At 38.7% G+C, this 26,883-nt stretch overlaps 1 protein-coding gene across 1 annotated transcript; it reads left to right on the top strand.

Annotated features, from left to right (window-relative positions):
• Positions 1–1,777: 1,777 nt before the first annotated feature.
• On the top strand, positions 1,778–26,122 carry SUCLA2 (succinate-CoA ligase ADP-forming subunit beta). Its single transcript, XM_074565505.1, has 11 exons — positions 1,778–2,285; positions 4,276–4,459; positions 14,505–14,604; positions 14,801–14,963; positions 18,368–18,496; positions 18,936–19,074; positions 20,417–20,578; positions 20,660–20,802; positions 23,417–23,537; positions 23,834–23,922; positions 25,303–26,122. The coding sequence occupies exons 1-11, from the start codon at positions 2,199–2,201 to the stop codon at positions 25,375–25,377; spliced, it is 1,392 nt and encodes a 463-aa protein (XP_074421606.1). The 5' UTR covers positions 1,778–2,198; the 3' UTR covers positions 25,378–26,122.
• The last annotated feature ends 761 nt before the right edge of the window (positions 26,123–26,883 follow it).

The following is a 26,883-nucleotide window of genomic DNA, read 5'->3' as shown; positions in this document are numbered from 1 at the left end:
CATTTTAGTTGGATGGAAAGTGCATTTCTGCCATTATACATTACTGTGCAGAGAGCTGAGCCTCACCTAATTAAGCAGCGCCAGAACTACTTTGATTTGGGAGCTGAAGTGAATCACCTGGAGACTGACTTTGCTCTGCTGGAGCAGAGTGTTAGGGTAGGAGTGGCAGAGCACTGCAGCAGGTTGCTCTGAGAGGCTGCGGGACATCCATCCCTGGAAAGGCGGGAAACCTGACCGGACTCAGCTCAGAGTGACCTGCTGAAAGCTGACCCTGCTTTGAGCAAGGGCTGGCACAAGGGGAAGAGGACGGGTTGGAGCAGGTGGCCTTCAGATACCCCTTCCAACCTAAACTGTTCCATGATTCTGTTCTGGCAGCAGGTAAGGTTTCTTCTGACAAATTCATGTACTCAGTATCTGCAAAAATACAGAAATCCATTAAAAGGTCTGCACTTTTTGATTTAAATAATGGGTTTACTTTCTAATTTCATGGAAACAAGTAGCTCCTAACTCTGACACAAGCAGCTGCACTGAGTTGAAGACTATTCCTCTCCTTAAAGCCAAAGCTTGTAAGAGCCCTGGATCTGTCAAGTCCTCTGGGATCTCCTGGGATGTACAGTGCTACAGAAATATGAACATGTGCGAGTGATTGTTATTTCTTGTGAAGTTACCAGGTACAGTTGAAGTTCCTTAGTAGCTCTTAATTCCTTGAGTTTAGTTTTTGTAATTTTACTAAACCATAAATATTAATAATTTTCTGGCATGTCTTCTTTGTGCATCAATTTTTTGGGGAAATTTCAGCAAAGCCAGTTCAGTTATTTCTAAAAGATGCATCAAGGAAGTATAATTTGGGTTTAGTAAAAAAAAAAAAAGCCTTTCAGAAGGAAAAAGACACTCAAAGGTCAAAGGATGAAAAGGTTGGAAGAGACCTTAAAGATCATCTAGTTCCGACCCCCCTGCCACGGGCAGGGACACCTCCCACTAGACCAGGCTGCCCAAAGCCCCATCCAGCCTGGCCTTGAACACTTCCAGTTCAGTTTGGTAATTGATGTGCTTGAGTTATTGCAAAAAGATGATGTCTGAAAAACAAAGTTAAAAATTTATTAAGACGTTTTGGTTGCGACATTGTTGACACATCACAGAAGGTGCCTGACCTTGAATAGGATGTGGAACAAAGCAACATGTTCTTTTGCAGTTGCTGACTTAGGTAGCAAAAAATATAACTTCCGGACCGAAGTTGAGCCGAAAGTGTATCCCAAACTAACCTTGGGCAATTATAATGCTAAAATACACACACCTTTGTGAATAATGAGCATGCTAATCAGGTAATCTCCCTAAATGTTTTAAACAACGAGCTTAGATGCATATGTATAGTTCGGCGGAGTGAATGAATCATGATTGACTAATCAGCTATATTTTACCGTTATAAATATTGGGCGGTTTAAAACATGAGGGGTGCTGGTTGTTGTTAAAAGCACCCCATTCTGCAGAACTGAAATAAAAGCAAGTATCTCTCCCACTCTGGGCGAAGAACCCTCATTTGGGGACAACGCAGACACCCTGAAATACGAAAAAAAATAATTCCTTGGAGTAAAAATATCAACAATTTTTAAACTGTGAGGGCAGGGATGGGCAGAAGGGATCTGGGGCCCTCTCCTCCCGTCTGACGCACACGGGGCTGACGTGGTTGGCGTGGTTGTGGGGGGGATTACAAGCCTTTTTCATAGAATCATAGGGTTGGAAGGGACCTCTGGAGATCATCTAGTCCAACCCCCCTGCCAGAGCAGGGTCACCTACAGCAGGTTGCACAGGAACGCGTCCAGGCGGGGTTTGAATGTCTCCAGAGATGGAGACTCCACCACCTCTCTGGGCAGCCTGTGCCAGTGCTCTGCCACCCTCAGGGTAAAGGAAGATAACCCTTTATTTTTAAAACAAAGTCGTCGAAAGACGAGAGGCCGGGAAGGCCCCGCCTCAGTCCGCCCCGCCAGGGGGCAGCACGGCCAGTCCGGGCACGGGCGGGGCCGGCGGAGACCATAGAGTCGCCCCTCCCCTCCGCGCCGCGGGCGGTTGTCATTGAGGGAGCGGCGTGGCGCGAGCGCTTCCTGCTCCGCCCCGTCCCCTCTGGCCCCCCCGCCCCGCCCCGTCTCGGTGGTGGCGCATGCGCGCTGGCAGGGGCACCTGAGGGCGAAGGGGGCTCAGTCATGGCGGCCTCCATCATCTGCAGCCGGGTGTCGGCTGGGCTGAGGGGCAACGGCTTCCGCGCCGCGCTGGGCACCGCCACGGCGAAGGTAGCGTCCGCTTGGGACCGGGTTCGGGACGGAGCGGGTAGGGCTGGGCCAGGGCTGGGCCGGGCCGGCTGGGGTCGGGGTCGCCTCTTGCGAAGCGACGGCGGGAGGAGCGGCCGCCTCATCCCACTCCCTCCGCCGTCCTGGCTTGCCCTGCCTTGTCGCGGCGGCGGGGCTGGCAGCTGTATGGTCGCCTTTGGCCTACGTCCCCGGGCAGCTGCTCTTCTTGCTTGCGGCAGGTCTTCCCGGCGTGGTTCCCTTTTTCTTCTTTTGCAAGCCCCCCTTCCTATAACTTGCTTGCAAATCCCAGTGTTTTCATCTTTGCTGTCACCTTATTCATGCGGAGGGTCGGACTGTGCCAGTAAGCGCTTCTTCCAGCTCATGTCTCCCCATTTTTTGCTCTTGTTTCCTGTGAATGCCTTTTTGGGGTATAGTCTTGTTTTTTGGCTGCAGACCCCCTAGAAAGCAGTGTAAACAGGAGAGCTGGGGAGTCTGAAGCGCGTCACTCTCCGTGCGACTTTCTTCTCCTTCCACATACGGAGGAAGGTCGCTTTGAGTTCCCCTCTCGGGTTACGCGGAGCCTCCCAGGGCCCGGCTGGTCAGTCAGCGCCAGAAGCAGCAGCCCCGGCGGTCAGCACCTCTCACTTGGGTCTCGCGCCAAGGAAGGGGCCTCCTGTTTGCAGAAGGAATCCTTTGGAGATTAAATAGGCTCTCTCGATTCGCTAGCTCAGAGTGCCTTAGTAAAGCTCTTGCGTTGTCTGCATGCTTACTTCGTTTAAAATGAAACAAACCCTTAAAAATACAGTCAGTTAGAAACTGCCTAATATAGACTGGGTTTTGTGGTACTTGTGCCAGTGGTATATACTGAAAAAATAAAAATAAATGCAAGATTTTGCTTGTATCTAAATTTGTTTTGTAGCCTTTTTACCTGGAATCTTTCAGTGCTAATCTATGTTCATGGATTAGCTGAATTCAGTAGGTTTGCTGTTTCATGCATGTGTAAAATTAAGGTCTTGTTCCTATACAGTGAAATATGATAAATGCAGCAAATGGTTTTTACTTTTGTTGTAAATAATTTTCTTGTTGTGAAATACAGTTACTTTACAAGGTACCCTTTGGAAACCTGTCGTCTTAAAGTCCATGAGTCGCTGTTCTTTTCAAAAAGGCAGGCATTGCTCGTGTAGTACCACTTCTGATGTTTTATAATCAAAATCAGTTTCTCCCTGAATTCCTTTATACAAAATATCTATCAATACGTCACTTTTGCAGATGAAATTAAGACTCCTTCCATACTGGAACTTCCTGGATTGAATGTTAGGCATGTTATATTTTACTTGGCATTTGAAATGTTAAAGTTATTTTGCGCTTTTGGCAATCCTCTGATTCAGTGTAGATGTTTGAAATGGGTCGTAGCTAGTTTTTTCCATTCCATGATAGTCATATGAAGGCTGAATAGTCTGTTCCATAGCAAATTGAATTCACCACATCCAACCACTGAGGGTGGTGTAACTTAGTTTCTGCTGCCTCTCCTTCCCAGGGCGTAGTTCTTAGTTTGGGAGACAGAGCCAATCTACCAGAACGTTTGAATGAATCTATTCTGTGTGCTTTTCTCTGTTCTGTTAAGCTTCCAAAATTCCTCAAGGTTGTTTTCCCTACAGATATAATCCTTAAAGTATTTGAATGCTAACTAAATACATAAGGGTGTTTTAACCCTGCTGGTCCTTGTCAGTGCTAGCAGCTTCACCAGCTCTTTCCTCTACCTCAGTAAAACCTCACAAAACCCAATACCAGACCTGATAGGAATGACTAAGGTGGAAGGGTAATGGACAACAAGTGTAGGATTAAATGTTCAGGTGTTTGCATTGGTACACTAAACTGTTTAACGTGTAGACTTTTTTTAACCTAAACAAAGAGGGCAGTTCTTCAAAACACAGTCATGTTCTTTGTTCTTTTTGTTTTCTTTTTCTTTTTTCTTTTTTTTCTTTTCCTTCAGGTACTTGTTGGAAGTCCAGGAATATTCAATAATCATGGATTTCAGGTGCAACAACAGCAACAGAGGAGGCTGTCGCTACATGAATACTTGAGCATGGGACTGTTGCAGGAGGCTGGCATTTCTGTTCCACACGGACTAGTTGCCAGGACGCCAGACGAAGCTTACAAAATAGCAAAAGAAATAGGTATAATATTAAAGAGAACATTTACAATACAGGCATGTACACACAAGGTGTAACTACTTTTTCTGTGTTTCCTGGTAAGACATTTCTTGGAGTTCTGAATATACCTTCTCTTTAAGAGAGCCTTTCCTGTGAAGCAACTTTCTTGCAGATTTGAGTATTGACTTTGGAGCTGACATTTTCTTAATTTGAAGATTTCTAATGCGTAAGATTGCTCAGTGCACAGCACACAGTGAAATCAATTAATTGACCTAGTTTGAACACACTCGGTTGTGTAATGAGACCTGTTTATGAAGCTAAACTGTGTCTCTGAAATTCCAATGGGGAAGGACTTGATCCTTCTTCCGTTAAAGGCTGTGAATATATATTTCAGGCACCATCATTCCCATATCCCAAATGCTGCAGATAACTTGCTCCTGTAACTTGTGAGTCTCATTTAGAAGGAGTGATTCTGGTATAAATTGTATTAGCCTAGGCTAATACAACTACCTAAACTTCTTTGAGATAAGTAGTAGACTCTGCTTTATGTAAATCCTGGATTTCTTTTTGCTCTCAAGCAAGGCTAGAGGAAATCTCGCATGAAGAGCTTTAGTGGTAGTGGCAGGTATGGTTTCTGTAGTCCAAGATCTCATATAGAACAGAAGATGCAAAGCATATTTACCTTTAGGCTGCAGAAGAGTAAAATCCTGTTCCTTTGTGAACATGCTGTTCTGGCAGAACGCAGCTACTTTATGCAGGAGGGGAGAACTTTGGCTTGTAGTTCTACGCTAAATTCTTGGCTTGTTGATGAAAAAGCATCCAATCTCCTTTGCCTGGTGCTTAAATACTTTATTTAGAGTTGAGCTTTCATTTTGGACTTGACTCTGCCTATTAATTTGCCACTTTACCTACTATGTGTCTTAGTAAAATTTTCTGGTTTAATTTGAATGTAATATAGAACTCAGCTTCTATCATTTGAGGCATTAATACTGACTTTTTTTTTTTAGTTTAAAGATTTTTCTCCCATTGGAAAAAATGTAGTAGGTTTGTCACACAGTTTAAATGAAGGACATTGCTTGTCATATTCCACTCTTATATGCAAATGCCTAAATCTCTTTTCACCTCCAAATGGATATGTTTGTAGTAATTTCTGGGGCTATAGGTTTTGTTAGGTTTATTTCAGTTTCACGTGTAGATTTAATGCAAAAAATGAGATCTGAAAAAGAAGATTTTATTTTTTTCTAGAGCAAATTATGCTGCTTTATAATGTAGGAAGGAATTGAAAAGCTGCTTTTCCTTCAGATCTGATGTCTTAGAAATTCAGGTATTGTCTGCCTGCCGCCTTTGTCTTGTTCCCATTAGAGAGTAAATGATACAAAATTACAATTTCATTAGTACGAAAGAAAGGTGTTTAAATACTTCTGTTCTGAGGATGGTTTAAAATTCAGACCCTTGCCTTTTCTTAAGAGTGACCTTGTAGCACGATCTAAAACCTCACAAATTGGGCATACCCTTTTGCTTACATTAATATCTGTACAGACCTCTGGCTAGTGGCGAATGAGACAACCTTTGCCTATGGCTGTTTAATAGCTATCAGGGAAACTCGAAGGTCAAGATTCCTTTGTTTTGTTCCCTGTTCAGAGAGGAGTCCTGTAGCAAAGTAGGTGTGTCTGCTGGTTTATAGCTCTGCCTCATCCTTGTGACGTCATAGGTATGCCTTTTATCTGGAGTATGTGACCCTATGCAATATTTTGGGGGTCAGAAAAATGAAGTTGTGAAGTGTATGAGTTAGCATCCTTTAGTAAGCTAGAATAAAGGAATTCAGGGCTTCTGGTGGTCAGCCATATATACTTTGTTTAAGTTGGTGTATATTTGACGCTCTGGCTTTCTTTGGTACTTGAGAAGAGGAAGGGAAGGCTTTCCACTTCCCACACTGAAGGAGCTTGAGTTTTTGAGGTATTGCTTAAACATTGTCCAGAACACATTCTGAATGGTGACAGATTCTTTTGCTCCAGTGTTTTGGATTTCTTTGTTATTGTAGCCATTTCCCCAGTAGTTTTCATTTAGTATGTACTTAAAAAACAAACCAAATCTCTAGCAAAATGAAAAAATCTCACTTTTTTTTGGCCACCTGCTCATAGTTTATTTTTGTTGTGTCAAGAGTTGTCAGTAGATATGAGATTATCTTTTGCTTTTTCTGTGTTAAATTGGTTTTTCAAATGTTTGTCTAAACCATTACAAAGATAGCTGGTAATACTGTGCTTGCTCTGTCTCCCTAGTGCTGATCCACATGCTCCTGATAACCTTTAGTCAGAAACTTGCTCTCTGTAAACTTGAGTTTGGCATGGGATTTCTTTTCTTTTGCAAATACCTTACTTCAGTTAGAAATGGCTTTTTATCCCAATGTGTAACAAACACAACTTTCTCGTTAACAGTGATTATCATAGTTTAGCTGTGGCTGTAGCTACATCAGTGTAACCCTGTAATATGAACAAAGCCAAAGCTTAACCATACTGAGGATTATTATCACTGCAGGTGACTGGTGTGTGGTAGAATCAAGCTGAGGTATACAGATGTTGCAGTTTAGTTTAGAGCCTAGTTAGAAGAGTGCACTAAATATTCTTTAAGTAACAAAAATAATGACATTTGTTAGAATTTAATTCAAAGTTATGCTTATCTTGAGGTCTGAAGTTAGATGAAATAGTCTGGAAGCCAGAAAGGTTACTTCCTTTCCATGCCTCCAGTCTTTCTTGTACTAAATACTTTTTCTGCTGAAGACCAAAGCGTCCTAAAGATACCACATTGTTTACCTATATGTGAAGTAATTTTGAAATGTGTGTGAAGTAAAATGCAGTATTTGAGCTTCCATTGTTTTCTTCCCTATAACAGTTTTCTAATATTTTTAAAGGAAATTGAGATGAAATTAGGTGCTGTGAGCAACTTTTGAGAAATGATGACAGGTAGCTTACGGTTTGTGTCTTAAGGAAAAAAAATTTTTTGTTTGTTTTTTTTTAAAATAATTTGATTTCTGATGCAGCTATCAGATTTCTTAAAGTGCTGTTTTCAGCTCATTTCTGTTCTAGCTGGATTCTGCAAGTGATTATTGTTTTGCTTCTATTTTTTTTAAAGCTTTTCTGTTGTGTCATGGGAAGATTGGCCATTGCAATTATTACAGCATTGGTTTACATATAGCTTTTTCTTTTCATATTTGAATGGCTGTTGAGAATCATCGTTTGTTACTTATCACATGCATCTTTTTCCCTATAAAGAGCTCTCCATCTCATTTCAAGTAAATTGTTATCACATCCTGGTTCGTGAAACTATTGTTCTTTTAAACTAACTACTACTGAGTAATTAAATCCCTGAGAGTAGATTTGGACCTCCTGTAAATGTCACTACTTACTTTTCCTCCAGTAGTTCACTGTCTCCATTCGAGACCTCCAGATCTCATTTGTGCCACTGAAAGAATGCATTTTACTTAGACCTGAGAGGGCTTGTGTCTCATGAGGTCTTTAAAGACTTTATTGATTTAAAAAAAAAAAAGTATTTTTGGCGTGGGCTTTGCAATTTGTCGTTCTTCATATGTTACATGAGCGTCTCACTTAAATTTTGAAATAGCGAGCTGAGTAAATTCTGTTCCAGAGTGTTGATAAGGGGCTGCAGTACATCTTGATGATTGGCCTCTGAGTTTATGGTTTACTCTCGGCCTATGTGTAGATTCCAGCTACCACTGTGGCTGGTGCTGATTCAGAAGCTGATATGCATTTGTTATCAAGAACGTGACTAATGAACCTAAAGACTATTTCTTGAAGAACAGATGCTTTATCAGTGTGACAGCAAATAGCTGAACAGGACACGCTCTTTGAAATGTATAGTGCTGCTGTTTAAGACAGCATCTATGAAAGTGCTGTAAAAAGCTATGAATTGCTGTAACTGAAGTTTTGATGCTTCCTGACACTTTCCTCTGTTAACAGTTGTGTGGAAGGGAGTATCATATTGTATGCCTGTAGAAAAGCCTGCTTTTCTTTTATAGCATATATTTCTATTCATGATGATTTGAGAGGAAAGATTTCTGAAGTGATCAATATCTTGAAGCAGCTTTTGTATTCTGGTAGTTTTGTAGGATTCTAAGATATCGGAATCCCACAGCTTTACGCTCATGGCAGAGCGTCCAATTTTAGTAAAATAAAACCCTGTACGGAATAGGAGATGTTGAGAAAATTGAGTGCCTAACATTTCACCTTTCTATAGACACCAGAGTTCTTGAAAAGAGACTAAAAGCAATGGAATCTGCTGCTACATTTGCTGTTGCAGGTTAAGAGATCTAGTCCATCTCCTTATCAGTATCGTTTATAAGGAATGATCTTTTTTGGTATGCTTTCTACAGAATGGCTCAAGTAATTGGCTTGGCTGTATTCCTGCAGGCAGTTCCGTGATTAATAGATGTTTCTTTTCAGACCTTTTAAGTTCTTTTCAATGTTATTATTTTATCTTTCTGTCTATTGCTTAAACATACAAGCTGTATCTGTTTTAAAAAAAAAAACACAAGTAACGCATAAACCTGGTTAGTCAGAAACCAGTACAATGTGTGCAATGATTTTCTTAGGTAAAGTACTGGCTTTTTCTTTATTAGCTTTTCAAAAGAATAGGTATTCCAGGCACTGTGGCATGAAAGCTGGGGTAGTTTTCTCTTTAGCGTATGCCACACCTTCCCTTGTAGTCTGTGATCAATTTCTCTCCCCCTTTGTTCTGTGTTACACTGAAAACCCACATGTGTTGTTTTTGTTCCTAATACTTTTTGGGTTTTTTGCCATATCAGTTTTCCCCGTTTGACTATGTTAACTGATAATCTTTTAGGTTGTCTGTACAGTCTGAAGCTCCAGAGTGTTTATTCAGATGCTGTAGGACATGGATGATGATCTAAGGTGTGAAACTTGTGCAGAAATCCCCCAGGCGTTAAAAAAACCCTGCTATAATGGTCAGTGTTAAGTAGTTTTTTTCCAGTTATGTTCCTGCTTAGCTGATCAAAATCTCTAGATAACCAGCAGTGGTAGTCTAGAAACCAAACATTTACTTGAATTCTGGCAGACACTACTTTTTTGGCATCGGAAGCTTACATTTTGGTTCAACCTTTGCTTTATTCTATAACACTTCACTGCTTTGAAGTTCTAATATCAAAGCATGTTGTTGATAATAATTCACTAATTCAAATAACTCAAACCCCATCAGATTCAAATTTTGACTGCTGTATTTTAATTAACTTAAGCTATTGCTAAAAACAAACCTGTCTTGTGAGTTGATGAAAAACTTGTAGGTGATTAATGTCAGAAAGTATTTATGCAGAAAATAATATTTTGTATTAGCGAAACATCTTGTTTGCTTTCCTTACCGATATGGTCCTTTCAGTGAAAAGATGAAGATTCCTGGCACATAATTATTTCAGTAGTTGTGTTTTTGATTTACATACAATAATTCTGCTAACACTCAAAAGTTTCAAATGCTGAAAAAATGTAATTTTGAAGTTAAATTCTAAATAACTATACTTATTAACAAAACGCAGACAGTATAAGAGATTCTCTGTCTGTGTTGGCAGAATTAGGGTTGGCATACTCTTTACGTTGAGACTTCTGTTGATAATAATGGTTAGTTAAAAGTCCATCTTTTCCCTCACTAATTCCAGAAAATATAACTATAGTGTTTAAACTTAGAGTTTTTATTATATCCGTGCAAGAAGAAAAAATTTGTGTTATAAACAGAGAAATACTCTTTCTGGAACTAAAAACTTTTAAGTACAGAGTAACTGAAGCAAAAGTTATCGGTGTCTCTCTCTCTCCCTCCAAGGGTAAGTTTGCAGTGGAATGGTAGTTGAGAACTTGATTGGCACTTGTGTTATTAACCTGTCACTACCTTTTACTGTTGACTGTTTTGTGAGAACACATGAGGCTTGCATAATTATTATGAAGGTGTTTACAGTATGTGGAAAGCAGTACTGCTACCAGAGTCAATATTTGGCAGAAAAGTGGCAATTAAAGCGATTTGACAAAAGTAATAATGGAAACTTGTAGAGCAGAACATTTTAATAAAGTTTGTCTGCCCTAATCATCAGACTTTCTGCTTGCATAGAAAACTTCAGAGATACAATGGAACAACAAGCCTTGCCTCTTAATAAGCTTGTCAAAAGATTGCATTTTACATATATCCACATGTGATGCAAGGAAAAAAGAGACCTTTCTCCCAGTTAGAAAGCTTAGATTATGGAATCAGAAATTATTCCTTCCAATAAATAAATATCAGTAATGCTAGAAACTAAGATAGGGCAGTTTTACTTACATAGACTTTTAGTGCTAACTGCAATTAACATGGAAATGCAGCTCTTAGCAAATGTGAGTTTAGTGCCTTGGTCTGTAGCTTGCTTGCCTGAGACATTAGCTGTACGAAAGGCTTGTTTTGTTCTAGTGCCCTGTGTTAAGCTTTTACACTTTGTTACTGCTGCTGAAAGCATGTCCTGCTTTCTGTCCTGCTCACTTCAGTGTCCCTCTGCATGTGCTTGTCACACGGTGCACAGGCTTGCAAAAGTACTGTCAGTTGGATTAGCTTTTGCCTTCAGCATAAAGTCACTCTTTCAAGGCTTGCAGGCATGATTGTGCAAATCCTGATCTGGCACAAGAAAAGGAGACTGGAGTGAAAAGCTGAGCAGAGGAGGCAGGATAGGACTGTTGCTGTGGTGTAGCCTTGGCTGGCATAAACTGTCCTAACTTTGTATGCAGATACGTGCTGTACCCTGCTATTTTTTCATTGAAAAACTGCTAGTTTTTCATTGAAACAAAAGCCTAGCAGTATTTCAAAGCAGTGGAAGCAAAACGGAAGCTTTGAGTAGAAACCTATGTTAGCTGCTGGTTTCTGATTTTTTTTCTTGTGTTACTGTGTATCAGTAGTTCTCTGCTGTGTCAGGTTTTGTGATAGTGCTGCGGCTGTAAGGTGGCAGATGAGGTGTATGACCAAACGTTTCTGTCCTCTAGGGTCACTTTAAACAGGGGCTGTAGGTAAAAATGCTTGTTGAACAGGAAACTTTCTGCATGGGTTAAGTTAAGGTTTTCTTGGGACATGTTATCTTAAATTTTGTTTTAGGTACATCTGTGCAAGTTAATTGCTTGTAAACATAGCTTGTCCAATAACCCTTGAAGCGTTACGCATTTATGCAAACAGTTTGCTTGCAGTGCTATAGGAAAACAAATTACAAATCATTAATATCCTGCTCATTTAATGTCACAATTGTTGCATACTTTTGCATAAGTAATAGTCCAATGACAACTTTGTTATGGCCAAAACTGTTTGCGAGAAGTTTAGAGTTGTTTCTCACACACTTTTATCAGATGTCTTTATATGTTGCCAAAGTGTAATCATGCATAATAATTAAGGCCTTAAGAAATATCTTATGGGATCAGGGCACTGGTGCATCTCGCTTGATACGCTGCCTTTCATGGTGGCAAAAGAACGTGCTATTTTCTGCAATTCATGTGCCTTATTTCCCCCCAGTGTTCATAATTGTTGCTTTAGGAATATCAGAGGGAACATCTCTGCCCAGTTTCCTTTGAATCTCTTACTCTTTCTTCATGTCTGCTAGCAGGCCACTATCTTCTGTGTAAAGAAGTGTCTTTTTTTTTTTTTCCTTGCACCTTTTTAAAACTGACTTCCTCTGGTAGGTGGCTTTTATTTTTGGCTGGTGTAGAGCAGGAGAACTATTGTATGATGTATGTGTAGTTGTGTGTTCTTGCTCTGTCCCTCACCACGTATGGCTAAAGACCGTAATCATGTTCTTGCTTTGTTCTTTGGTAGAATTAAATAAGCCGCAAGCTCTTCTAGCCTCTTCTCATAAGGGAAGCTCTTTATTTCAGTGATCGTCCTAGTAACCAGACTTTCCCATTGAAAATTACTTTTATGAACATGTCCAGAGCTAAACATAATGTTCCAGCTGAGATCTTACCAGAGCTTTAGCTGGCATGTGGTTCTGACTTGTTCAGATTCTGGTCTTTATTGTTAGGAGGAGTAATAGCTACAAAGAAGGTGTCTGTGGTTGAACTTCATGGCTTTCCTGAAAACTTTTCTGTAGAAGCAGCTTTTACCTTCTGGACTTAGTGTAGGAGATGAAAAGTAGGGTGGAGATACAGAACCCTCTCTTCTGAACTTCCTAGTGGACTGTGAGTTAAATCTCTTAGTCTTGATTACTAAGTATATCAGTTCTGAATCTTTGCCAGATATAAAACTTCCATAGAAAGCTCAAAACAGTAAAATAATGCTGTGAATACTTTAGCCTTGTGGAGGAGACCAGGTGGATCCTCTGTGAGCAAGGGAGCAAGTAGGTTTGTTGTGTGTGTGGTTTTTTTTTTTTTTCCCCCCTAAATCTCTTCACAGAAGATAAAGTATCTTCCTGTTTTCCTCTCTCTTTTATACTAACCCTAAGAAGTCATGCTCCCCCAAATTTTGTGATTGTATGTAAAGGTAAATTACTTTCAGATGGATGGAACTTTATTTTTAAGCTCGCATGTTGGAGTATGTGGCTTCATTTATCCATGAAGCTACTATTTATAATCTTATTCATACATGAGGCTTATTGTTTCTTAAAGCAAGCTTTATACTTAAAGTAATTGCATAAAAGTTAAGTCTTGTTTTGTGTGGCTTCTATAAAGCACGTTAACTTTACTTGATTGCCAGTACTTAGTAGCTACAAAAAATAGTTGTCTTCAGGAACTGGATTAAATATTAGATAATAGACTATAGTAAATCAACATATACTTGCATGTTTATAACCATTATGTTTCTTGTGCCAAAGAACTCTGTATAAATTGTGAATTCAGAGATCTGTTGTTAGGTAGAAAGTCAAGAAATCTACAAGTAGCTAGTTGGGAATAGTAACTTGAGCATTCCCTTTGCTTATAGCCACCGTGGCTTGCGATATCATGCAAGTTTAATTTTATCTGGCTAGGCAAGATGCAGGTCAAAATAGGAATCAACACATCTTTTTTGTGCCTGCCATAATCTTCAGTATGCATAGCAGCTAGTTTTGCTGCTGTAATTTTTCTTAGGGTTTTCCATGGTTGCCTTTTCACATCCAAGAGAACGGCCAGTTCTTTCTTTGCTTGGAATGACCAGAGCAGCTTAGCTAATGGTGGCATGAGAAAAGATGGGATGTGCCGCACAAATGTGAATGGGGCAGCTGTAAACATCTTGAAGTCTAGCTGCTCTCTGCAGTGTATTCAGTGTAACTAAACATGAACAACATCTCAGGGCTCTGTTTTTCTTCCTTTATCCCCTTAAATGACTTGATGAACTTTTTTCTTTGCTTTTTGCCTGTCAATGATGCTTCAGAATATCAGTTGATTTTGATTATATTCTCATACTTCACATTTTAAACCCAAATGCATAGTCTCTCCTACCTAGAAGAATATTTTGTAAAGTTTTTTTTTAAACAGTTAAAGCCAACTAAAGGGTTTACTCTGTCTACCTTGGGAAAGATAGTGTATTTACTTAGGTCTCTGACTTCTGCAAAGCACTCAAACTTATGCATCAGTGCTCTGCTGAATGGAAGCCATAGTGGACCTGCAAGTTGACTTGGGTAAGTGCCATAGTTACATGTCATTGCTGAGAAGACAGTGGTTACAGATACAGAATATTTGTACTTGATTGAGAAAATCTTGGATTATGGCATGTCAGATACTCAGTTTCATGTTGTTAATAGTCTGTGCGATACTAATGATTTCTTATGGGGTGCTTAATCATTTGCGATTCAAACACATGTTAAAGATCAAACACTCAAAGTCTCAACACTTTTGGATACTAACTCACCAAGGTTTGTTCACAGAGCAGCCTAAAGCTGTAATTTGTGGATGGTTTGAGATTTTTGGAACCTGTGTGAGTTACAATACAGTCTTTGATTCACGTATTTGTGTTTTGAATCGGGGGGTGGGGGTGGAGAAGGGGGGATAAAATGAAAACAGCCTTTGTTATTCTACCTGGGACAATTTGCTTTAGTAGTCACAGATGACAAATTTTGGGTTTTCTTTCATTCTAGGTTCAAAGGATCTTGTGGTAAAAGCACAGGTTTTAGCTGGTGGTAGAGGAAAAGGAACATTTGAAGGTGGCCTCAAAGGAGGAGTGAAAATAGTTTTTTCGTAAGTTGTTTCTAAATTATCGAACCAAGTGGAAAACTTCAAAGTTTCACGTTATGAATTGAACCTATTGGTTTTTTTTAAAATCAGTGTTTTTATTATTAACCCTAAAATAACAAAAAATAGATGAGATTTTTTTTATGCTACTTCTGTTTTTCCAGCAGTTTCTTTGTCACATTCTGAGCTTCTTTTATTCTAGTCCAGAAGAAGCAAAAGATATCTCCTCCCAAATGATTGGAAAGAAGTTGTTTACCAAGCAGACAGGAGAAAAGGGCAGGATATGCAATCAAGTATTTATCTGTGAGCGCAGATATCCCAGGAGAGAATACTATTTTGCAATAACAATGGAAAGGTCTTTTCAAGTGAGTAATATTAGAAATAGAAGTAAACTAATTAACTTGTTATAGCTGAATTAAAAAAAAAATGACAAAATTGTTTACTGCACTGGTCACTTGCTTTTGAAAATTAGAAATATACGTAAGCTAAATTTTGTTTCCTAGTATCTCTGACTATATGACTGCCTTAGTGTTTAAATGTTTTAAAAATGTAATGTTACAATTTAAATTTAAGGAATAATAAATGAGTATTGGTAGCGCCAACTGAAGTTCAGAGTCATTATGGCCGAAGGGGAGACGGGTGGAATGAGGGGGTTATACTCATTTTGGTTTTAGTTTGCATGTATCTACCAGAAGCCCATACTAGAGTTTAGTTTAAAAATACAGCTGTATGTGTGCATGTACATGTACACACTACTTAAGAGTGTCAGGGACAAGAGAAGTAAAAGTCTTTTGGAAGAGCCAATGGTCTTGGATAAATCAAACATCCTTTTTCTCCAGTGTGTGGAGGTTCTTGGAGGTGCACAGGTGCGTCCCTGAATTTTGAGTGTGCTGGTAGCTTTTTTTATGCCAATACTCTTTGGGAACTGGTAAGAAGATTTGGGCCTAGAGGTCTGTCTGCAGAACTTCCAGGAAGATGTAAGCCATAGTCTCTCCTGCTTGTATGTTCTGTATGTGTGGGTATGTAGTGGTTTAGGCTACAGTTCAAACCCAGTTACTGAAATGTGTCCGCGTATTTTCTGACGGGCTAGTGTTCCGTTATGCAGCATAGAGCATGCATTGCTAAATAACTTCAACAAAGTCAGGGTAAAGCAGATATTGGGACTTTATTTTCTGAAGCTCAACAAAAACTGAGTTCTGTCAATCCAGATGTTTAAGAGTTTGCAGAGGCACTGCTCTTGGTAATTAGAGGAGTATCTCTGGCATGAATATGAGCCAGCAGTGTGCCCAGGTGGCCAAGAAGGCCAACAGCATCCTAGCCTGTATCAGGAACAGTGTGGTGAGCCGGACTAGGGAAGTGATCATCCCCCTGTACTCGGCACTGGTGAGGCCCCACCTCGAGTACTGCGTTCAGTTTTGGGCCCCTCGCTACAAGAGGGACATTGAGGTGTTGGAGCGTGTCCAGAGAAGGGCTACAAAGCTGGTGAGGAGTCTGGAGGACAAACCTTATGAAGAACGACTGAGGGAGCTGGGGTTGTTTAGCTTGGAGAAGAGGAGGCTGAGGGGAGACCTTATCACCCTCTACAATTACCTGAAAGGGGGTTGTAGAGAGATGGGGGCTGACCTCTTCTCCCTGGTGACAAGTGATAGGACGAGGGGAAACAGGTTCAAGTTACGTCAGGGGAGGTTTAGATTGGATATTAGGAAACATTTTTTCACTGAAAGGGTTATTAAACATTGGAATAGGCTGCCCAGGGAGGTGGTGGATTCACCATCTCTGGAGGTGTTTAAAAAAAGGGTAGATGGGGCACTGAGGGACATGGTTTAGAAGTGGCTTTTGTCAGGGTAGGCTAAAGGTTGGACTTGATGATCTTAAAGGTCCCTTCCAACCTCAGCGATTCTATGATTCTATGAGTGTGAAATAATTTTCTGTGAATGAGGAAACTAGTCTTACTGTTTTATATTTTTGTTGCAAAATTAGGAGTTAAATATTGTATTTGTTCCTTCCTCTGTAGTGATCTTTCTGATAAGAAAGTATCAGTTGTGTTGGGTTTTAGTACAATTATGTGACTTGGGCACCTACATTCTGTTGTACTGTATTATATAGAGCAGGGAAGATCCAAATGTTACAGCACACACCCCAAATTTGCCACAAGGTGGCATTAAAATACTGTAAATGGCTGGATTTTAGAATCTTAAAATTCTGTAAGCAATAAGCAAGCATCCTTATGGAAATAAAACTTACTGTAACTGATTTAAGTAAATTAGATAAAGGGAAACATATTTTCCTGACTTGCTCTTGTATAAACAAATAAATCTTATTAGTGTACATTGAGCATAACTGTGTGGATGATTGTCTTTTGATAGGGATGTGTCTTGTTTTTACTGCTGACTTTGTAAGTCATGTTTTTAGATGTGCTTGTAATTGCTGTAACTTGTCCACGATGTTTATTATGAGGAAATGCCTTTCAAAAGGAGGAAGTGTGAGGATTGAATAGCACACAGTGTGTATTCCTGATGTTGTCACAAACCTCTTCCTTTAAAGGGGAAAAGAAGTCTGTAAAATAGTTGAAAGTGGACTTGATGTCTCAGGTGTTATTTACCAGTAGTGGCAAGACTTCTTAGATTTTAAGTAAAACTGTTCACTTCGGTCAATTCTGTGGAACGATAAGTTATTTTTTTTAATGTGTTCAGAGCTTCCTGATTGCTCAGGGTATGAATATCTAGAAACGTTCGTTGTGTTGAACCTTGCTATTAGATGTAGGGTAATTCACCATCTATGTGTTTCCATTTGGAAGGATAGCGATGGGAGGGGGGTGGTGTGGTTATTCAGCATGTTCTCTGAACCAGTGTTACGCTTCCTGTATTTAATTGTCAACAGTTATAAGGCTGTTTAATGTTGAAGACCTGTGCTGATGTGAAATGCTGCCTTAGTACGCTAGCTGTCATAATCCATGCATGAGTGGTGATAAGGGAAGGTAGGTTGGGGTGATACAAGTGAATGTGTCTTTACTGTAAACTGGAGGACTGTTCCCTTGGGGAAAGATTTTTAGGTTCCATGGTAGTGAGTCCTTGATGCTTTTGTTGAGATTTAGATAGCTTCTTAAAAAAATCTGTGCTGTTATCAATTCTGGTTTCTTAATTTCTTTCATTACTGAATAATTGAGTTCTGATTTGTCAGAACTCTGTGACTTGCTTTCAGTGATGACTATAGTTACTGAGCTTTGTGATGCTACTGAACAGGAACAGTTCGCAGTAATTTGTCACTATGTTCTGCAGACCTAGATTTGTCCTTGGAGTTGGAGCGTGGTGGAATGAATAAATGAGTGTCTGGCATTCGATGTGTGTTTGTGTAGGGTGAGTGGAGAAGGGGGAGATGAGAAGGCTGCCCTTTTTCTGGTGACAACCTAGAAGATAAAATGCATATGATTACTAAGTCGAATATTTCTATCAAAATTTAAAAGTAGTATGTCTGTGTTAATTGCTCTGTTGCTATAGTGTATGCAAAGGAAAGTTTTCCTTCTTAAAAGCAATTGGACCCAACATACACCTTAACATTTGGAAAGTATTATTAAAAGATTTTATTATAGATGTATTGAATAGATAGTAACATTCTCCTCAGAGCATATGAGTAAAATGTCCAAATAAAAAAAAGCTTCCAACTAAAACCAAGGTTTTATTGCTGTGACATATCTTATGAGAAGAACTAAATTTCAGTTGTATGCTATAAAATTACTTATGCTTGTTTTTTTTTTCCCTTTTTGTTCTAGGGTCCTGTGCTGATAGGCAGTTCTCAGGGTGGTGTTAATATTGAAGATGTTGCTGCAGAGAATCCTGATGCGATAATTAAGGAACCCATTGATATAGTAGAAGGCATAAAAAAGGAGCAAGCTGTTAGGGTAATTGTTAATGTGGAAAAGTACACATTAGCGAGGATGGGAGGGTTGCTTCTAAATTTTGTAAAGTGTGCATGCATTCAACCTGCTGAGGTGTCTTAAACCCTTTTGACATTTTGAAACAGATTTGAATTAGATACGTAAGTAGTTTTAGGTGATAATGTAGATTCAACTCTGTATGGCGGTGCTTTATCTAGCTTTTATATCTTTGTAAAGACATATGATGATGACTTTTTGTTAGATCTTTTTTAGGATAAGTGCAGTGTTTTGTATTGCAAACAATATTTTCAGATTCAAGAGTTATTTCTTTTCCAGGAAGACAGGAGAGGTTCCACACCTACAAATTTCAATTGACACTGAAATAATAGCTAAGCTGGGATGTTCCTAATTTGTAACTAAATCCTGAACATCAGTTAACAGATAACCAATCTTTTACTTTCAGCTTGCCCAAAAAATGGGATTTCCTCCTAATCTGGTGGATGAAGCAGCTGAAAATATGATCAAGTTATATAATCTCTTTCTGAAATATGATGCTACCATGATAGAAATAAATCCTATGGTGGAAGATGCGTCAGGAGTTGGTAATATTTTTTTTCATATTCTTCAACAATCTAAGATAGTTGTTTTGCACTGCTAAAACTTCAGCTGGATACAGCAAGAGGACTTAACATTAACATGATGTGTTGAACACAAATTTAATAAAGCATATAAATTTGAGAATCTAAGCATAATAGATATCTGCTCTTCATTGTTAAAAAGGATGTTAAGTTTAAGCAGCTTCCTCTTTTAATAATTTTTTGTTTATTTAAAAAGAATATCTTCCACTCTTGAGTGTTTGGCTACCCAGCATAAGGCATTCCTGGAAAGTGGGTCTTTTCAGAATTCATGAGTTGAAACTTGAGTCATCTTGTGTATTCAAAGTTGGTACTCAAAAGGTAACCCAAATGGTACCATGTTCTAGAAATCTCCTGCCTTTACTACTTGCACATCAGAATGACTGAGTTTAATCTTTGATGTATTGAAAGACTGTAGGTGTTTAAATGGTATCCTGATATTTATCAGGTTGTTTTATATCCAGTTGCAGAATACTTGGTTAATAATCACAGTCAGTTTCCCTCTCACCAAAAAAATAAATCTGTGGAGAATGTTTGTACTTGAACTCAGGTACAGAAGTTTTAAATTTAAGCTCCTTTGTCAAAGCTTACAATTATTGTACTGTTACTGTTTTTTTTTTGTTGTTGTTGTTCGTTGTTTTTTTTTCCAAACAATATTGCTTAAATGGACAGTCTCTTCCATCTGTTTCTCTTGCCTTGTCATTTTTATATCATCTGTAGTGAGGGGTAGAAATTAAGTCTTACATTTGTGCAGACAGAAACTTAGTTCTGATGTAACAAATACTCTAGGTTTTCCACCTCACCTGCTATATCTAAGTGAAACTTACTTTTGTGTGTATTCTTCTGACACTTTTTCTTCTAACTCAGGTGTTTTTTCATTGTGATTCTGTGTGCTTACCATGCATGCACACACACTATATGTATAATCTAAAAGCAGAAAACCAAGAGGGATTATAAAAAATCCAACAGACACCTTCTGTAATGATTAATTTTATGCTAGTTACTGAAACATAATTTGCTCATATTTATCGAACAGCTGCTTGTAAGCTTCTTTGGTTTTAGGGTGTCTCAAAAATACAGTTATCTTCCTTTTTTGTGCAGTTAAAGGTACTTAACTGATTGTGTGGGTAAACCAGAGAGAGTCTTGTATTTGCATGCGGTGCTAAGTGTGTCTTTTCAGTAAGCTGTTTCAAGTTTGGACTGCATGAGCTAGCTGCCAAGTTTAACTTAACATACTTCAACATGTTCATGTAGCAGTTGAGCTATTATTCTAGTATTAAGTGATGGTTTGGGTTTGTTTTCCCTGCAGTGATGTGTATGGATGCAAAGATAAACTTTGACAGTAATTCAGCCTATCGTCAGAAGAAGATCTTTGATATGCAGGATTGGACACAGGAAGATCAGAGAGACAGGGATGCTGCAAAAGCAGATCTTAACTATATAGGATTGGATGGAAACATAGGCTGTTTAGGTATGTTGTATTTAATGAATTTCAAATGATCTAACGGATTTATAAACTCAATTCCTAAATGTTATCTTTATTCTCATATAGTCAATGGTGCTGGTTTAGCTATGGCCACAATGGATATAATAAAACTTCACGGCGGAACTCCAGCAAACTTCCTTGATGTTGGTGGTGGTGCTACAGTGCAGCAAGTGACAGAAGCCTTTAAGCTTATTACCTCTGATAAAAAGGTGAGGGAAGAGTTGGCATATCAAGGTCTGCACAGTGGTAAAACAGGCTATGATTTGAAAGACAATGCTTAGTGCATGCTCTGCAGAAAACATGTGTTTATAAGCATAGAATTAAAAAAGGAAGAAAGTGGAGATGTTAGCTTAGTCTTGGTGCAAATGAAGAAGGCCTGAAAACCTGTTGATTTTTTTTTTTCTTTTTTAAAAATAGGTTGTTTGGCTGTGTACTGAGTAGGCAGTTTTCTGTCCTCCAGTTGAAGTTACAGCTGTATTTGAATCTTTCCAGAAATCCTTTGAGTCAGAAACTCCCCCCCGCGCCTGCTGTTTAAACAGAAACCAGTGTTCAGATAGATTTCCTTCCCCTCCCACCCCCCCTCCCCACTTTTGGGCCTGTTTTGCATTTGGGTCTGTTTTGTGCATAGAGTTGTAGGGATTCATATTCACTGTGCTGTGCACAAACAAGTTTCTCGGGTACTTATTATATGTAACGTAAGAGAAAATAACTTTGTAATGGGCTTGGAAGGGCATTAATGATTTATCCTATCGAAAATTTATCAGAAGTGTTTGAATATTATTAAATTAATAAATTGGTTGAAAGTAGAGGAAGAGCTTTACCATCCCAGAAGGATGATGCAAGGACTGGATTGATGGCCTGCATAGAGGTGCTTGTCCCAGTGGGAACTCATGACAGTTCGGGACTTCTTAAAAAGAAAGGAAAATATGAAAAAGAGGTAACTAAAAAAGGTAAAAAGGTGGGAGTGACTTGCAGGACCTGGTAATGGTATGCTACTTTTGCACCAGAATTTCATGCACCACTTGCTCATCTTTGGAAAGGGCCAGAAACAAATAGTGAATGATTTTATAGGGGAGCTTGGTCTCTTCCTTGTTGGAAAGATTTCTGTTAACAAATAGGGTCTGACATACTCTCCAAGAGTGTTGTAGAATCATAGAATCATTTAGGTTAGAAAAGACCTTTAAGATCATCAAGTCCAAATGTAAACCTAACACTGCCAAGTCCACCACTAAACCATGTCCCTAAGTACCACGTCTACATGTCTTTTAAATACTTCTGGGGATGGTGACTCCACCACTTCCCTAGGCAACCTGTTCCAGTGCTTGATGACCCTTTAGGTGAAGAAATTTTCCCAATATCCAATCTACGCCTCCCCTGGCACAACCTGAGGCCATTTCTTCTTGTCCTGTCACTTCTTACTTGGGAAAAGAGACTGACACCCACCTGGCTACAACCTCCTTTCAGGTAGTTGTAGAGAGCTATAAGGTCTCCCCTCAGCCTCCTTTTCTCCAGGCTAAACAGCCCCAGTTCCCTCAGCTGCTCCTCATAAGACTTGTTCATTCTTTCAGCAAATTGAAGGAAAAGTGAGGGATACAGGCACAAAACACCTAAATGACAGAGAGAAGAAACAAGGAAGAAGCTGGGGGTTGTTATCTGGGACAAGTTCTTTCAATGCCAGTTCTCTGCTGATGCATGGACAGAGGGTGTCCAAACAGACTCCTTAATATATCTTTCCCTTTGTGCCTTCCTTCAGCTGCTCACTATTTTATCAAAAAAGGATGACTGTACCTGGGATTCCTGGTGCTGAAAGTCAAACAGCAGTACATCTCACTGGTGTCACGGACTGCACTCGGGCTGACACTCTGGGTTCAGTTTGGGTGTTGTTTAGAACAGCCTTCTGGGGTGCCAGTCTAACTTACTTCTGCCCGTTAGTAGCAGGAACGAGAACAGATGAGCTAGTCTGATTGCAAGATAATGAGAACTAAGCTACTGTTTATCAACCAGTTGCACATTAAGTTTTAAGTTTATTCTGTCCTTCAAGGCTGTCTACCAATTTATCCTCCTACTTTATTCCATCTTTCACCAGTGACTGCGATCTTTTTACCCCTCCTTTCCATCACTTGAGTAGGAAAAGACTTTCCCTTAACTTCAGGCTTAGTCCTCCTGAATAAAACATATTTCAGATAGCTTACTTCCAAGCATGCAAGCTTTTAAGTAAGCTGTACAAACAGTATGTTGTGTTTGAGTTTTGTAAATTTTCTGTGTTCTTTAGCATGCCTTCTTCAGTATGTGGAGTTACTAGTGTGGGAGGTACCTCTGCTGGAGTAATGTTAGAAATGGAAAGATAAACAGTTGACAAATGAAGTTGTTACATGACTTTACTGAAGTTTCATCTGTTTGATTTGCTTGAAGAAAATCAAACAGCTCTCTTTATTAATCATGCTCAGAATATTCCGATGTACAGTGTTGGGTTTATACAGAAAATGGGTGTGTGTCTTTTCAAGTAGTTGTACGGAATACACACTGAGTAAGAGAAATGGCTATTGCCTGCAACTCATGCTGGATTGAAGGACAATGTGGAATTTTCCCGGGACAGGCATTTTTGCAGTAGGGTTTTCCTGAAGTAACTGTTCTGTTGCATGTGACTTTAGAGAACATCAGCAACAAAAGTAGTTCTATAAAATGGAAATGTTCCCCGTCTTTCACAGAGTTCCTTATTATGCTTATGGAACTTGAATTTTCCTTAGGCTGAAAGGCTGAGTGGTACTTTTATCTGATGTGCTTCTGGCCATTTTTAACATGAATATTGTCTTGATTCTGCAGGTATTGGCTATTCTGGTAAATATTTTTGGTGGCATTATGCGATGTGATGTGATAGCCCAAGGCATTGTTATGGCAGTAAAGGATTTGGACCTAAAAATACCTATTGTGGTACGGTTGCAAGGTGAGTGAGCTTCAGTACATGTTAATTTGTCAATATTTTTCTTGAGTTTAACATATTATGTTACGAGTTGCCTGTAAGACGAAAACTATGGGAAAATAAGGCAAACCTTGAGGTTAGATGGTGAGGATTGGCAAGTTAATAAAAAGAGATTGCCTGTTTTTGTAACTACTAAAGCTGTTGTCTTCTAGATTTATTTGCTAACTTACTTTTGGAACAGGCTTCCTGGAAAATATGAGAATACTCTGGTCATAGTAATCTCCTGTTGAATAACAGTGGCATTTTATCTGTTTCTTAAGGTACACGAGTTGATGATGCCAAAGCTTTAATAACAGCTAGTGGCCTCAAAATCCTTGCATGTGATGACTTGGATGAAGCTGCAAAAATGGTAAGATAGCTGGTTACGAATATGCTTTTCAGAACATAGCATCTGTTGCAGAATACTGAAAAGTTGAAACTCCATTTAGTCAACTAAAGGTAGTTTAGGATAAATCACAGGGCCAGTTATTATCAGGATCTGAAGCAGATGTTTTACAAATTAGTAATAACATATTTTGTAAGTAGAAGAACTAATAAGCTATTATACCCCAGAAATTTCTGTTTGGGACTCTTTTCTTTTTCCCTCTCTGAAAAGCAGGTTAAAAATAGGTTTAAAAAAAACCCCCAAAGCTAACATGTAAATGACCGTATTAGTCATGCCCCTTGGTAGGGGAATGGGTAAGAGCTTACCTTTATTAATTGAAAGAAAATACTTAAATTGAAGTAGCTGAAAAATGCAATGTAACGCTTCCTTTGATAGACCACTATATTTCAGTGTGTGTGATTAAAAAACAAACATAGTTGAACATCCTGTTGCCTCATAAGGTAATTAGATACTCAGACAATCAGACAGGTTGGTTGTGATTTTTTTGTTGTGTGTGTTTTGTTTTGCTTTGTTTCCTGGGGTTGAAGCTCTGGATTGCTTGGAGGAAGAACTCGCTTAGCTTGACAGTATGCCCCTCTGTTTTAAGGAATAGTATGAAATCCTACTAGGCTGATCAAGCTTTGGTTAGGTCAGTGGAAATCTTCCCTGGCAGTAAGTGTGGATCTTTAAGCTATACTGCATCTATGTAATGCATCTTCTAAAGCTGCTGCTGAATCTAAAGTTCTCAGCTGAATCATGGAGCCATGCAAATGGCATTAAAATTAGTTTTGTAATCGTAAAATATCTGTGTCTTTAGAAGCACTTTTTTAAAAGGTTATAGTTGGTTTTGTATATTGCCCATAGGTAATTCCTTAAACAGATTTATGTAAGATAATGCCATGAGTGGGATAAGCAAATGGGTGAAGATAGATCAGAGTAATAAGCTGAGCATTCAAAGCAGTGATTATAATCAGTGATGCTAAGAGTATTTTTTTTTTCTACCCATAAATTAACAGATGTCCGTAAATTGTTCTAGCTAACTAGCATTTTAGGTGCTTTTGAAGTTACATAATGTGGACAAGAAAAACAAATGTGTAGCAACAGTGAAGATGAAAATGTTTGGTCTGCAAAAAATTAGAGGGCATCTGGTAGATTTTTCTGTCATGGGCAATCTTAGAGTTCCGAAGCTTTTTTTTTTTTTTTTCATAAAGAACCACTTAGTTATAATATTAACATTCTCCTCTACCTCTCCCCCCCTTAAGATTTTGCTGATGATTCTCTGCCATTACTTTGTTTAAAAAGATTGGTCCAGCTCACTCAAGTTAGGATTGTTTTGATATTAAGTGTTTATTTTCTTTTTTTCAGGTGGTGAAACTCTCTGAAATAGTAAGCTTAGCCAAACAAGCTCAGGTGGATGTTAAATTTCAGTTGCCAATTTGATCTGAGAAATGTCATGCCAATGTCTAACTTGTTCTCTGAAATACTGTGTTCTGTGGGATATTTTTCATTTTTTTTTCTTTGTGTGGAGGTTTTGATTGTTTGACAGGCGCACAAACTGAAGTACCTGGTCTTTAATGTTAACATTCGGAATGGTCAGAGTTCTTGTAAAAGCGTGTATTGCTGATCTTTAGTCCTTCTTAGTTGTTGTTCTCAAGCCTCCAGCTTCTGCTGCAGAATGTCACTTGCAATATACTTCTGCGTTGTCCAAAGCAAAGCTTCTGGTTGAAAAATAATTATTCTGAATAAATTCTGAAGTTACTTTACTTGTAAATTTGTATTAGCCTTGGTTAAAAGTAAATATGACTAGATTATCTAGTTGTCCATGTAGAGAAATGTATTGAAACGGTATTTTATATTGGAGGCAGTTGTACTTAGCAGTATAATGGACATGAGCAAACCAATCATTATTTATGAACAGGTGCATTTGAACTTGATCAGAAACATTTTTATAGAAGTGCTTCACTGAAGTGGCTGGTAACTCTTCTGGACAATGTGTTTAATCACTACAAAATATACTGTAGCACTTAGATTTTCACGATTTCCGGTCCTTACAAAAAAAGCATTGTGTAGTTTTATATATGAACATGCATTTACCAAACTTCAAGGAGACAGAATACATAAAGAATTAAAATGTCTATTGTACATCGCTAATAAAATTGTACATTAATAAAATGTCTCCCAAAAATTCTACTGTCTTTTTCTTTATATGTCACCATTTTGAAACATTGCGTATACACTCATGGATTAAACCATAATTTAAGATAGCAAACTAAAAGCTTTTTAGGAGTAAATTTACAATACATGTATGTTAATTTTTTTGCTCCTTGAATTGCATTGCGTGATTGAAAATATGTGAACTCATGCTGCGTTGAAAAGCTTGGACAGATATCATACATATAACGTCTTATTAAGGTGGCCATAACTGATCTCTGCACAAACAAATATGCAGGAAAATGTTGCTTTTTGGGGAACCGTTGCTTCTACTAACAAATCCAGTATTAACCATTAATTTGTGTCACCTTACAATACTGTTGATTTTGGCATAACATAGAACTTTGAACTTGGGTGGTGATCCATTTACCACTTAGTAATTGAACATAATTTGGAAACTATAACTCGGGTTTTGTTTGTATTTTGTAGTCTTTTTGTGTAAATGCTATTTTCTTGGCTAATGATAGTGTAGTTTTATGAGGAAATAATGAAGGCTTGTCTACACTGGCATTTCAAAATGGGAAATCATATAATCATGAAGTAAGGACTTAAAAGGATTATATGAAATAACGGGGGAACTTAGTCAATCGTATGTGGTTTTAAGGTAGGTAGAGTGATACATGAAGAAATTTTAAAATAGCGTGGTGTGTTTTAAGTAGTTTTTTGGCAGCACTAAAGAAAATTGTCAGAAATTAAATTCACTCTGAATTTAAACTGGATTATTTTCAATCCTAG

The sequence above is a fragment of the Larus michahellis genome, chromosome 1 (assembly GCF_964199755.1).
Source record: "Larus michahellis chromosome 1, bLarMic1.1, whole genome shotgun sequence".
Taxonomy (NCBI): Eukaryota; Metazoa; Chordata; class Aves; order Charadriiformes; family Laridae; genus Larus; species Larus michahellis.
The sequence above is the reverse complement of the archived record's forward strand: the minus strand, read 5'-3'. Positions and strand labels throughout refer to the sequence as shown.